Genomic DNA, 14,333 nt, shown 5'->3' with positions numbered 1-14,333 from the left:
TTTAGAGATAAAAATGAAACTCCAAATGAGGTTTAATGGGCTTCCCAGATCGTGTTCCTTGGACAGATTTTTCTTTTTCCTTTAGCAGTAAATTTCAAAATCAAAAGGACTGAGAAAAAAAGGGGCTTCCTGTCATAAATAGGATGGGTGGTATTCTTCAAAGCATTTTATAGCTTCCAACTGTGCATTATAATTTCAAAGTCATTGAAAGCATTCTTTGCTTGCAGAAGTGCAAGTCCATTCAGAAGCGTGCCTCAAGCAGGCACAGTGCATGGAGGCCAATGGGGTGGGGGTAGCCAAATGTCCCGCTTTCACCAACTCACCACCGAACCCTGCAGCCTTGCCACCTAATGACACTGTACTTTTGTATATAGTTTTTCTTTTGTTAGTTATAACCTTTTTCTTTTTTTTCCTTTTTATTAAAATAGAAAAGGGGAAATGTGGTGGTATTTTACTTGTACTGAAGTGTGATTTTAATTGTATGTTAATAAAGTTGCCCAAGGGTCAGAGCTATTAGAGCCATAGCAAGTGCGTGGCGGCGGTGGCGCACGCCTTTAAGGACCTGGAGGGCTGTACATACAGGCAGTGACGAAGCAGTCACGTGTTTGGGGTTACAGCCAATGAGAAGGCAGACCAGCTAGACTATATAAAGACATACACACAGGAAGTAGGTCGCTTTCGGAGAGCTCTCTTGACTGAAGAGGATCGCTGAAGCAGGAAGGGTGAGGCTCTTAGCTCTGACCTCTTGGCTTTCTTCTCTGAATCGGCTCTGTGTTTCTTATTTAATAAGACGGTTGGTTACATCTACAGAAGCCAGCTTGGTCACCCTGTTGGCCTGCCCTCTACACCATTCTGTAACAAAGTTCAAGGCTACCGACTTTCTAAACATGGTTACAAAGGTGATGTGAGGATTTAAATTGCTGTAACTGTCAGTGGACAGAGCGAGCAGGAGGGGTGCTGGCACTGCAGCGCCTTAGGTTGGCAGGAGAGCGAGGCTGGGCATCAGCTGCTGCCAGGAGAGATTACGGGATGTGGGGTCCCTGATGGTGGTCAGGGTCTGTGCCCTGCATCTGAGGCACAATTCAGGAATAGAAGCAGTCTTCTGAGACAGTAGACATCAGAAGAGTGGGCTTCCTCTGTGTTATCTCCAAATGAAGAAAGAGCCTTTTAGCTCCAAGGGACCTTTTGGTTCACAGGAACCTTGTTCATGGGACAGAATTGCCACACAGCTGGGGCTGGTGTGAGGCCACGTGAGTGCTCTGTACAAATGCTTTGAGAAATTCCCAGTAATTCGTGAGCATCAACTCCTGAAGCTTCTTCTCTTCCATCCAGTGGTCACCTGGGCCCTTGCTTTCTTTTGCAACCAAGACTCATGGCCAGGGCTAGTTGGTCTTGAGCTGTGTAGTTCCCACCCCTTTTCTATCCTAGAGCCCGTCCTGTTCACAGCCATCACCGTCACCATGCTGGAATGAAGGCATCCACCTCGTAGATCCCACCCTGTCATCTGGGCACGCATTCCCTTGTGTTACCCATTTCCAAAGTCTCACGGAATCAAAAAACCAACTTTTGTAGTGGAAGAGAAGGCTGTAGTACCAAGATGACACACTTACTATATTGGAGTCGCCTGCAGTGTCTACAGTCTCCCAGGGATGGTTCCCCACCTCCCAGGAAGGCCATCACTCTTCTGAACCTCACTTTAGGGAGGTAGATTTGGTCAATTCCCAAAACAGCAGGCCACAAAATTTATTGAGTATGTTACCAACTGGCATTAAAACAAGAATAAAAACTCAGGGTGTTGCATATAATGAGGGAAGTGTAGAAAAGTAGCACTTGTCTGTGTGTGCACACATTTGCACATGCTCAGACACAGCAATGCACACGAGTGTGCCTGCCTTTCCCCTGTGCCTGCACAGTTAGCTGCCGCACTGTGCTTGGACTAGATGAACCGTAGGCCTGAACCAAGGCCTATAGATGCCTTTTAGATCCTGGCTGAATGTGGGCCCCAGTCTCTCAGACCTGTTGCCACAGTCCACCCTGGTGGCAATCCCACTGTTAAACACAGGACTGTTGCTTGAATTACCTGACAGGTTTAGTTGTCTGGCCTCAGATGCAGATCTGTCATGAAGGCTTTTTGAGACCTATCCTCCATGTACCCATCTTTCCATCTGCACCCAACCCAAAGAGCATGTGGAGTGTTGCATACCCCAAGACACCCTGTATTGGTGGAGGGTCTAAAAGCCTGCAGAGTTCTGGAATCCAGTGGGGTAGGCGGCACCTATATGTGAAAACCCAGCCGTGCCCTCTTACATTCTAAGCAGAATATCCTGGAAAGAAGTTTTTCTAAGAGTTTTCTTTGCGGGGATGTATTTATTTGGTTGGTTTTGAGATAGAGTCCTACTGTGTAGCCCTGGCTGGCCTGGAACACTCTATGTAAACTAGACTGACCTCAAACTTGCAGAGATCTGCCTGCCTCTGCCTTGTGAATATAGGAATTAAAGGCATTTACCACACCCTGCTAAAGTTATGTGTTTGTTGCACTGAAGTATGCATACCTGTGTATCACACAGGAATCAACTTTATGGCAGTGGGAAGACTCCAGTGACCCAGCCTCTCTGTCCTGTCATTTGTGTGCTAGACCCTGTACTCAGACACATGGACACCCGTCCATTGGCCTGGTGGGGCAGTGAAGGGCCAGCCAGGCTACAGGCTGTGCTTCCCTCTCCACACCCCACTCAGGATTGTCTGCTATCTGTATTTTCAGCTCAGAAGGGAAGAGAGAGCATGTTTCTGGTAGTCATATATCCCGCCATAGCGCAGGCACCATAGAGGCAGGAATCTCTCAACTTCACTTCCAGAAATGACTCTGAATCAGCCTCTCCCACCTCACAGGCTGCCTGCCACCTTTCCCTTGGCCTCATCAATCTTGGCCTGGCCTGACCATGTGACGCTATTTCGAATTTAGGCATTCGCTAACTCCAGACTTGCTGGGGATTCCTAGCAAAACCTTTGGAGTTTCCTGATTTTTAGTCACTATTAAACCATTAAATTTTCAACTCTACTAACAGTTGAAGTGCAGTAAAACACAAATATTTAAAGTGTAATTTTCCAAGTGTGGTGGCTTACACCTATAATCTCAGAACTTGGGAGGCAGCTTTGAGCTACATTGGAAATTGTAGATCAACCTGGGCTACACAGCAAACAGATGTCTCAGAAAAACCAAAGTAAAGTTAAGCGTGCAGTTAGATCATTTGGAGCACATACATAAATGTAAGAAATACTAAAACTAAAAGAACAGACTTAAAACACCATGGAAGGGGGGGGGAAACAATAAATATAACCATTCACAAATGCAAGCAAAGTCACATGGCACTCAAAACATGCTACAGACTAAGGGGAAGCCAGTGATTCAACAGGAAAAGGTGAAGGTTTACAACAGACTGGGAAAGAGGGTCCACCTGTTAAGATAGAGGCCACCCTCACAAGGTTCCTTCCTGGGGCTCTTGTTCTCGGCGCAGTTGGCCGGCAACTCTTTCCAGAAACAGCTCCTTTAGTCCCCTGTCCCTCTACTTCGCAGTAGCCCTGCTGCATTGGTAAACAGTACCTCCTGTGAGCTGCCCCCATTCCTCAGAGGTTGATAGCCCAGCAGTGGTAGTAGCTCAAGATGTGGGAACTGCGAAGACTGTCGACAGGAGTGAAAATCGTGGAAAGTTCCTTTAACAGTGTCTATCAGAACACAGATGTGCCTGCTGCTTGAGCTAGGAATGCCACAACTTCAAATTGAGCAGGGCAATACCCACAGAGCAGGAGACAGCACACACCTGGGTTTCCATGGCTCCATGGGCTATTTCTATCTTCACTATTTCATGCACCATCCCTCTGGGGGCATCTGGTTCAGCACTGGTACAGTGGGACACTTAGCGGGCTGCATTATTATCAGAATTGGGAAGTCTTTCTTTACTCATGAAAACGACAAGTCGAGACAGTCTAGTGCATTGGTCTTTTTAAATCAGGGCATGCTATGCTGTCGTTTTAGATGGTGCAAGAAAAACCAGAACAGAGGCAGGCTCTGCACAGAAATTTTAGAAACAGCCGTAGCATGGAGAGGGGGCAGCTTCTAGGTTCTGTTAACAGTCTTAGTTTAATTGGGTCTACAGGGAATCGGCTCCAGTTTCCTCCTATCCCCACACCCACCCACGAGCGGGACCTTACCCAGTGCCTACTGGGGTCTTGTGATCAGAACAGCCTGCTGGATGCCAAACACTGTCATGGATGTATGTAGTGTGCCCTACTTTGATTTTTACCTGAGGAAGTCTAAAAACACAGGTTAAGCTTTACCATCCCACAGGAATTCAACAATTACTTAACAATGAGAAAGAATATGCAAATGCAACCAAGCTGCTTCTGAGTGTTGTGGCTCAGTGAGTGGGCTGTTGTCTCCCTGCCCTGTGTGTGTCAGCCTCTGAAGGGCACTAAGGTCTGTGATCTGGAAGAAGGCAACTCAACTTTCTGCTGGTGTGCACCTTCAAGCACTGCTGGGCTGACAGGTGTCCCTTGTTCACTGAGGGGATTAATTGTGGGTACTTGTGAGTTTGGCGGAGAAAACTAAGATGTTCTTTGTTGCCCAAAGAACTAGATAGAAAACTAAGTCCTTGCGTAAGTGGAGGCTAGGGGAGTTGGGGGGGGGGGGCAGAGAGGTCTCAGCCTTGCAGCATCTCTGTGGTGTCTTTTAAACACCCTGCCTTTGAAATACTGAAATGCATGTAACCCTTGCTGATGAAAAGACTGTTTTGTCCTGCTCTGTGTGGGGTGGGGGAGGCGGTCTTGTCCTTCCTAGATGCCATGGTTGCCTTCAGGGTTCAGAAGATTGGCTCTCTTATTAGTCGTGACAATAAACCATTTCTAACTGTAAGAGAAGTGGAAATGCTGACCTCATGTTGTGAAAGAGCCTCTGTGACGTGGCCTTCTGAACCTTCACAGATCCCAGCCAGGCTGCAGCCCCCAGCCCCCGGCCCCCATCCATGGGGCCTTGTTCCAATAGGAAATGGTCCTGGGTGCATGGTCTGTTATTTCTCTGTGTGTAAATAAGAGGAGCGCACAGAGAGGAGGATGAGGGGCTAGAGATGTACGTCAGCGGGTAGAGCGCTTGCCTAGAGTGCATGAAGCCCTGGGTTTGATTCCCAGCACTGCATAGATAAGGCATGGTTGCTTACACTTGTGATCCTGCCACCTGGAAAGTGGAGGCAGGACGTGAAGAAGTTCAAGATCATCCTCGGCTGTGCATCAAATTTGAGGTCAACTTGAGCTACCTGAGACCCTCGCTCAACAGGTGTGGGGGCAAACTATTTGGTGAAGTCATTTTTGTCTAGATTCTTGTTTCCCCTACCCTCACAACTGATCCTGTACACAGGCCCCAGCTAACAGACTCTCTGCCTCCCATCTGCCAACCATAATCAGGGACACCTGACTCCATACATGAGCTATAGCCTGCCCACCAGTCGGTCAGTGGTGTAAAGTGTAAAACCTTTCCTTCCTCTGAGGGACGTCTCTCCACTTGATCCTTCTTCAGCGCCCTCACCATGCTGCTGTCTGTCTATAAGTCTCTTACCCCAAATAGCAGTTAGCCTCACTGTTCCCCTCAAGCCCCCCATTCTCAAAATAAAATGTATGCCTCACAGTTTTAGAATGACAAAAGCCGTCAGCCAGGTCCTGCAACCGTAGGTCCTCAAAATACTTTGGACCTGAGAGTTGTCATGTGATCGCCTATTATCACAAGTGGGTACAGGTATCTTGCTGTTTTGCAGTTGAGAAAAGTGAGATTCTTGGTCCTGAACCTTGAAACTGGCAGAGCAGTAGGTCCCTGAGTCAGTGACTGTCATACCGAGCTCTCCTGGCTAATGCTCATTTTCAAAACTCACAAACAGGCCTTTTACTGCCAGGTGTGGGTGTGGCTAGGCCACTGGAAATGACCTTGAATTGGGAGGAAAAGGAGAGGTACAGACAGCCTCAGGGGTGGCCAACCCCAGTGCTCTGCACATTTGCTTCCAGAGTCAGCTCTGGACCATAGTCCTGGTGGTGCCCCTGGCTGGAGTGTGGGAGAACTAATTCTTCATGGTTTCCTAGGGGCTCCCCCACCACCCCCACTCCTGAGCATTGTTAAATTCTGGAAATCTGTTTATACAGGTTCAGGGAAGACTCCAGCCTGGAATTTCACATAGTGATGTGATCTGCAGAGGGTCTAGCCAAAATGTTGGCATTGCTTACATTTATTACTGCCTGCAAATGGATCACTGCAAATTGTCTTCCTCTTTCAAAGGCAAACAAGGGTGACAGGAGGTGACTTTAAATTTTACTGGCTGGTACTGAAGCAGTGACGTAGCATTCATTGATTGGCTGGCTGTTCACTAGGTGTAGCTCAGACAGCTTGCAGGCAACAGTTGTGGCATTGAGAACCAAACAGGCAGAAGCTTCTGGTTTAAAATGGTGGTGATGTGGTGCCTCCAAACATCGAGATGGCCCTGCAAGGCCCTTGTCCCTGTTGGATTCACTGCTGTCTCACAGGCAGAGGGTGCCTGTTGAATTTGTAAGAGGTAGGGCAGAGGGTCCTGGCAAGTTCCTGCAGGCAACCCTTTAGGATAATCTTTGAAAAGAGCTTGACATTTCTACTAGGTGTACATGGTGCATGTCGGAGCTGCCAGGCCGAGAGCAGTCTCCTTGAGCTTCTCTGTGCATCTCAGCAGAGGTACCTGACTTGGTATGAATCTGAAGTTGGCATCCTCCTACATACTGCGTTTTAAGTGTTAAAACTGGCAACACTACGAGTGTAGACCTGACACACAACTCCTGTTAACTTCACACAGTTGTGTGTGACACAGTGAAGCTGCTGTCTGAAACGTCGTGTGCTTTCTACTAATGTTGACTGACAGTCCTTGTGCTTAAGAGTGCCAGTCCTCTCTTTTAGGAAGAAATGAAATGCAAGTGCCTGGTCAGCCAAACTGCCTGCAGAAGTTCCCTGCTCTTCAGTGAAATTGTAGTTCAGAGGCTGTTTATCTTGAGACTCTACTGGCCAAGGAACATTGTTCACCAGGTTTCCTATCTTCCTTCCTAAGGTTCGCCATCGATGGTGTGAGCTGGTCATTAAGCACAAGCACACAAAAGCATATGAGCAGGTGGCGAGGTTCCTGCAGGAGGATCAGGTGAGTGTGACTTCCCAGGAGGTGGAAGTTGGCTACCTTCACCAGTGCCAGGTTCTCCACATCGAGTTTCAAAAAAAACTGAAGGGCCAGTTAGCATTGGAGGATTCACTGGCAATGGTGAGCTGTTCCCCTCTCAGCATGCCTTTCAAGTTGAGAGTGGCATGCCACAGAAACTCCTGTCCTCTGTCCACTACCACAATGGAGTGTGGCATTCTGTGAGGCTTGCTCTAAAACTTCAGTCCAAGGCCACTGCTCAGCAGCACGATTGGTCCATCCAGTTAGCAGAGACTAACTGCAGTTGTAGTGTGTATGTGAGTCATCTGGGGGAATCCTTGGATCACCTGTTGGGAAGCTAGGCCAGGCACAGCCCAGCCTGCCTAGGAAGCAGTCTCCCACCTCGAATCTCAGGCACTGTGTGTGTGTGTGTGTGTGTGTGTGTGTGTGTGTCTGTCTGTCTGTCTGTCTGCTCCATAACCTCATCTGCCACCTCTTTGGTCTGTAGCACATTTTGAGGTCACCTCTCAGGGCACCTCCTCTGTCATTTTGTACCTCATGACATGTCCCCACATGACCTCCCCCATGTACCACATATTCTCTCCCAACCCCACTCTGTACCTCTGGCCAGCCTATGTGTAAACTGTGGGCTGATGGGCTAGAGCCACTTTGAGTAGGGTGGAGAGTAGGGGTGGGGTAGACAAAAGGACTTTTGACAGGGTCTGAGGACAGAGGCAGTCAGCAAAGTGAGGGCTGGTTATTCCCATAAAGAAAGGGATGTGGCTTTGTTATAGCAGAAATGTCACATTTGCACAATGGTGAAAGAGGTGTTTGAGGGGAAGCTGGGGTTGGGAGATGGCTCAGCGGTTAAGGGCACTGGCTGCTCTTCCAAAGGACCCAGGTTCAATTCCCAGCACCCACATGGCAGTTCACAACCAGGGGATCTGGCATCCCCACACAGACATATGCAGGCAAAACCCCAATGTATATAAAAAATAAATATTAAAAAAAATAGAAAGGTGTTTGAGAAAGCAGACAGAACAGAGCTAAGAGCAGCTCAGTGGATGGCAGCCATGCTGTCCACTGCACAGGGAGGGACCTCCATGCCTCAGCCTAGCAGGAAAGCACTTCGGAAGCCACTGCTGAGTTTTATCCCGTGCTGCCTTTGAAGTCCTTTGAATTTGAAGCAGAATGTAGCCCTTGGGAAGCTCCATCGAACAAGAAAGCAGGCAGAACTCTTGGTCTTGCAGAACATAATTGCCTGTTTTTAGTGTTGGCACAGTGTAAATTCAAGCCTTTGTAGCATTGTTTTCAAAGCAGAAGAGCCAGTGTCTGATGTTTTGGGACCTGGTGGTGAGGAGTGGCCGGGCTGGGCCAAAGTGACAACATCTGCCCTGCCTGCACTGCTGTGGACCATGTGGTCTCTGTGGCCTGGTAGGTGACAGGCTTGGTGAACGAGTTCATGCCAGCTGCCCTTTGGGATGCACTGACCTGACAGATGCAGGGTTTTCCATAGTGACCTTTTGGAGAGCTCTGTCTCTGCCCAGAGTGTCCCTGAAAGTAGGTACTGTGGGACAGCTTGTCACTCAGCATCAGAGTGACAGAATCAATAAAATTACATGTTTCTGTTGTTGACTTTTTGGTGTTTGTTTGGTGTGTGTGTACGTTTGGGGAGGGGGATGAGATAGGGGGTCATCATGTGACTCTGGCTGGTTTAGAACTCGCTACATAGACCAGGCTGGCCTTGAACACACAGAGATCTGCCTGGTCTGCTTACCAGTGCTGAGATTAAAGGCCTGTGCCACCACAGAGTTGATGAGGACAAAGAGGAGACAAAGTAGAAACCGCAGACCGCAGCCAGTCAGCTGCACGGCATTTCCTTTCTCTCGTTTGTGTTTTTAGACCAGCTTGTGTAAAGCAAGTACAAGTATGCCCCGTAAATGTGTGTGCAGCCTCCTTACCCTTTCCCATTCTTTTCTGGCCTCCGTGCCCTGCAGGCCATGGGCGTATACCTATATGGGGAGTTGATGGTAAGCGAGGATGCCAGGCAGCAGCAGCTTGCCCACAGGTGTTTTGAGCTGGTGAAGGAACACATGGACAGAGCCTCAGCCCAGGTGGTGTCCGAAATGCTGTTCTAAAGAGGTAATTCTCTTTCCTTTCTTTTCCTGACCATCCAAGTCAATTTGTAAGCCACATGATGAGCCAAGGCCACCACAGCACCAGAAGTCCTTGTAAGGACTGCCAAAGGGTCTTGGGGACAGGAAGGCTCAGGATCCCTGGAGCCACCTCATTTATCTTCTGGAACTATGGGTGTGAAACAGAGGTGTCCTCCTGAAGGCACAATGGCCCCTCTGGCAATGCTTTGGCCACTGTGGGTCTCACACAGATCCGCAGGCTTCGGGGTCAAGGTCAACAGACGGTCCTGCAGCCACACTGCTCTGCTCCAAGCTTCTACATGCAGGCATCTCTCCTGGGCCTTGTAACCCTGAACCTCCTTTGCCCCTGTCCCCCTGACCTGTGAAGTAGGCAGCAAGAGTATTCCTGCCTACTCAGTGACACTTGGTGAGGTAGGCAGCAGGTGTGTCCTCTCCCCGCTCCACGACACTGCGCCCTAAGGGCATGTCTGTTTCCGTCTCCTGCTAGAGCAGGATTTACCCTAGCTCCCAGGGCCTTATGTGTGACTTGCCTCCTCTGCAGCCTAGTGTGTCATTCAGCCACTAAGCTTAAAGTTCTGTAAGCAGAAGTATGGGTCAGTATGTGTCTCTCACAGTCATAAGTTATCGTTTCCACATCTTCTCAAAGTTTCTCCATGGCGGGTACATGATGTGATGTCTACTTTTGTGTATTTTTTTAAATTTTGAATCAGATCTCAATCATTGTTTGTGTTACTCTGTGCTCTGTGATTTCTAATTAATGAATATTTAGAGTTGTGTTGCCAGTCTTAACCCATTGTTGACATTTAATTCACATTTTCACATTTGCAAAGCCCACTTCTGTGTAATGTGCTCGAGTATTTTATTTATCTGAAAGAACTATGATTATGAAGGGAAAACATGTTTCCTGAAGCACAACCATGTTCTTGCAGAAGAGGTGGGGACCACCACAGCCAGGCTTGGAGACAGTAGGGTGCAGTGGGGTGCAGAGCGTGACTGTACAGCCTGCTGAGCCTGCACTCCACGAGCTGTGGAGGTGACTGTGGAGGTGACCTGTGCAAGGCAGGAGCAGTTGGGGCACCTCTCTACCTGCCTCCTGCAGGCATTTCCCTGGAAACCTTTAACAGACTCAGGGAGAGTTGTATATGTGGTGTGTGAAAATCACAGTGAGGCAACTGTTCCCTCTTCATATTCTCTTCACTTTTGGAGAACCAGAGTCACACGGTGGTTCTGGTGCCTCTTCATTGTGATTTTTTTTTTTTTTTTTTTTTTTTTTTTTTTGGCCCCCGAGCAGACAAAGGAGATGTCACCAATCCTCAACTTCCTAGCTCCCCTATGAACTCTCTCTGCTGTCCCCCAGCCCCTCCAGCTGAATGCTTGGTCACAGCAGCCCTGGAGACCTATGTGGATGGGAATGAGAGATATTCCCTGCATATCACACCCTCTGTCAGAGAAGTGCTTCCTCATCTGAAAGACTCAGAGAATCCCAGGCCATTCGGAATCTGCAGTTTGAGGACAGGCTGTATCCGCATAGTTAAAGGCCACATACTCAGAGCAAGGATGGTCCCTGAGGTATTCATCACGCAGCTAACAGCAGCAGTCTACACTGCTAGTGTGGTGGGCTCAGAGGCAGTGTGGAGGAGGACGCCCAGAGCCTGTGGATGGGAGTGGTAGGGCATGGCGCTGCCCTCAACTGCTCTGGCTGCTTGGGTTCCTGGCATGCTGATTTGTGACTTGAGATTAAAATCACATTGCCAGGGATTACCACGCAACCATGACCTTGGCTGCTTCTGCAGAACCGTGGCTACTTTCTCTCTGCAGTTTGGAGAACAGCTGCGCCTTGTGGCTCTTTGGAAACAAAAGAAGCCAACAACCTTCGAAGATGCTCACCAGCCCTTTAATTATGGCCGGCGATGACCTCTCTAACAAGGTGCAGAGCTTAGCTGATTGGTGAACAGTGACTGTTTTCCGCTTTGTTCACAGTGGCTAAGTTCTGCACCTGAAGAGAAGGTGAGATGGGGCCAGTTAAGTTGCAGCTGCCGGGCAGAGGCCACTGCTGCCAGGTGTGGCCACAGCTGGTGGTCAGCTTGGTGTGGAGCCAGATTCCAGAGGAGGAGAGACCAGCCTGACCCAAGGGTGTGTTGTCAAGAGTGAAAACAGTGTGTTGAGACCACCCTTAAGTGTGTCTACAGAGAATACATATCCACTGAGTAGTTCACTGTTACGTCAAATATCTTAGAAGTCACAGAAAACTAAATCCAGATGCATAACAAAAGTTGAGTCAGACATGTCTCAGCCAGTGCCACACGTGAGGGAGGGTTCTGTTGATCCTGCTGGGCGTGGTGAACTTTCTCTTGTATTTGCAGTCCAGGTTTCCATGTCTCCACAGTCGCTGGCAGGATGATGCCGAGGGCACACCAGGAGGCACTGCCCAGCCGTGATTGGACCCGCCCTCCGGTGCCTACTGAGCTGATATCAGTTCTCATTTCACACACTGGCTCAGTTCAGCAGGAACAGGAGTGGAGCCCTTGAGCAAAAAGCCTACCCATCCGTAGGTGCCTGAGGCGGGCCTCCCAAGGACAAGAAGATGAAGGGCCTGAGTGTCTGGTGCCAGACCTGGAGAGCAGTGGTATCCCTCTGTATGTGCTCCTGGGGTGGGGACGTGAAGAATGCAGAAGGAGTCCTGGAAAGATTGCATTCTTGCTCTGAACGCAGATAGAGCAGAAGTCAAGCATTTGCCCTGTGGTTGAGGCAGAGTGTACCCTGTCATCTGCTGAGCTGAGCCTTCTGAAGCAGTGAGGACGCCTGCCTGAAGGGCTCTTTCTGTAGCCACCTTGTCATTGAACCTCTCTGGGCTTCACAGCCCTTGTGTGGCCTCTGGTGTGACTGTGCACCCTAGGCTTGGGATTGTGAAATGTGGCTTCAGTTTTGTCCCTGTCCTCCCATGAAAGTTCCTTCTCAAGTGGAGGGCAGAAGCCGGGAGGAACTCCTGAGAGGAATGACTGTGGTGACTGGGTAATAAATTTTATTGCTGTTTTCTTCACAGGATAGATCACAGTGAGACTCTCTTTCATATGCCTCCTCCTATCCCTGGTGGGGCCAGGACTGCACTGACCCTGGACATCAAAGGAGGATTATGTGGCTGCTAAAGCCATCAGCCCACAGCAGCAGTCACTCGAATCTCGGTCTTCTGTTTCCCAGAGACTGGACTCCCGTGGCATATATAAAAGGCGGAGCCTTGTAAACTGTTGCACCTGGCAGCTGCCTTTGTTCCCAGTCCTGGAGAGACTGGGTCTAACACTGGAATTGAGCTGTGACTTTAAGGCAGTTGTTCAAAGAATGAAGGATACCCTCCCCTAGGCAGATGGAGAACTGGCTGCCTGCTTCCTGTGATTGCAAAAACTAGCTGCCGTGGTCTGAGATGACAGCATCATGTGACACCTCCCATGGCTGGTCCCCAAGGATTCTGAAGAGTCCTTTTGATGTGTTCAGTCAATAGAACCTTTCTGTTTTTGAAAATGCAGAAAAGCCTAAGATGTCTTAATAAAGTATCGGATTTGCTGGTATTCCTGTTTGCTTCTGAACTTGATGCTGCTTAAAAGCAAGGAAGAGCATGTGTCAGAATAGGCACTTTCCACACGTTCTCTCCTTTTCTACCCCCAAATCCTGGGGAGACCTCCAGGTGTTGTTAATTCTGAAAAAGCTGAAAGTAAAAGGAATTAATGTGGTGTGGGACTCAACTCTCGTCCAAAATGTGGAGTCTCGGCCAGTCTGATACTATGGGAGTCTCTGGTGAGACCATTTTTTTCTTCCCTTTGAATATTAACATATAGAACAAGCTCTAAGAAGCTTCCAGTTTCTGTCCAGAGAAAGATGCTTGAGAGTGCCATGGGTACAGTCACATTTGCCTGGACAAGGTTGAGCCATATGAAAAGGAACTGGAAGGAACATTCTATTGCCTGGCTGGGTTCTGCATTCAGGCCTGCTGGGTGAGGACGCTCTAGGACAGACTGAGAAAAGCATTGGCAAAGAATCCTTGGTCTTGAGAGCCTGGGTCATACCAGTGCCTGCGTTGTGGATGGTTACGGAGGACTTGCAGATGGTTATCCGCTTTGTATATTGTGACTGTAGAAGAATCAAAATGTGTTCAATCTGACTTGATATTACACTGCTTTCTGTGAAGCCTTGAAATAAACGGCCGAATCTGTGGCTCCCTGGTACTCAGAAGCACTTTGGGCTTGTTTAGAGGTGGAACGGAGACCACACACCCTGTAAGGCCCCTCTGTGAGAGCCTCAGCATCCCCTACCTCCAGTGAACTAGGGGTGGCCAGCCAAGCACTGGTTTAGTCTGGTTTTATTCTTTGACTTCCTTAGGAACCACTAACGTAGAGCAGAGGTGGAATTTTGTCAGGGGGCTAGGCCCCTCGACTGCTTGGGTTCTTGCCAATGGGCTTCAGGTCAGTGGAGGCCTCGCTGGAACTGGATGCCTGTGTCACAAATTTGGTGGAGGATCTGTTGTAGAGCTGGCCTTTGCCACCTCTGGCCAGACGCAGAACAAGTTTATTCCCCAAAGTAGGCACAGCTCCTGCCTCCTATAACTGCACTAGAGGCTCGGAAGGCTTCCCTCATTTGGCTGAAACCTCTGGAGTCAAGAAGGGTACTCTCTCCATTCTTTCATGAGTTACCTGACTTCACAGTACCCAGAGCACTGCATTGTTAACCTCTGTCAATAGGCTGTATATCAGGGTTTGAGTGAGAAAATGTCCAGGGGGGCTTGACACCTCCACAGAGGTTCCTCATCCAGGGAGGAGCTTTCTCTACAGCATATGGTCCATTTGATGAATGGATTGCTGGTGGAGCAAGGATGTGGACAGTCACCCCAGGCTCCTGCCTCAAGTCAGATGTGGGCAGAGTGAAATCACAGGTAAGATGTGGACTAGGTTCCTCGGTCAGTGTTTGCTATGTGCCACAGTGTGTAGCTCTTGGTCTTCAA

The 14,333-nt window shown here is 49.0% G+C and overlaps 1 protein-coding gene across 7 annotated transcripts in view; it reads left to right on the top strand.

The window, feature by feature from the left end:
- The window catches only part of Aopep (aminopeptidase O (putative)), a 348,639-nt gene that overhangs the window by 295,008 nt on the left and 39,298 nt on the right, over positions 1-14,333 (top strand). For 5 of the 7 annotated variants that reach the window (XM_052729078.1, XM_052729076.1, XM_052729077.1 and 2 more), the window contains 3 exons: positions 7,107-7,193; positions 9,185-9,329; positions 12,387-12,588. In XM_052729078.1, coding sequence (XP_052585038.1) covers positions 7,107-7,193; positions 9,185-9,325 — 228 coding nt within the window. In that variant the 3' untranslated portion in view covers positions 9,326-9,329; positions 12,387-12,588. Of the gene's footprint in view, positions 1-7,106; positions 7,194-9,184; positions 9,330-12,386; positions 12,589-14,333 lie in introns of those variants that run through there. The other 2 variants (XR_008215920.1, XM_052729075.1) reach the window with 2 other exon arrangements.

This window comes from Peromyscus californicus, unplaced genomic scaffold, assembly GCF_007827085.1.
Source record: "Peromyscus californicus insignis strain IS unplaced genomic scaffold, ASM782708v3 Scaffold_8__1_contigs__length_139910024, whole genome shotgun sequence".
In the NCBI taxonomy this organism is placed as follows: Eukaryota; Metazoa; Chordata; class Mammalia; order Rodentia; family Cricetidae; genus Peromyscus; species Peromyscus californicus.
Note: the sequence above shows the minus strand (reverse complement) of the source record. Positions and strands in the feature narration are given on the sequence as shown.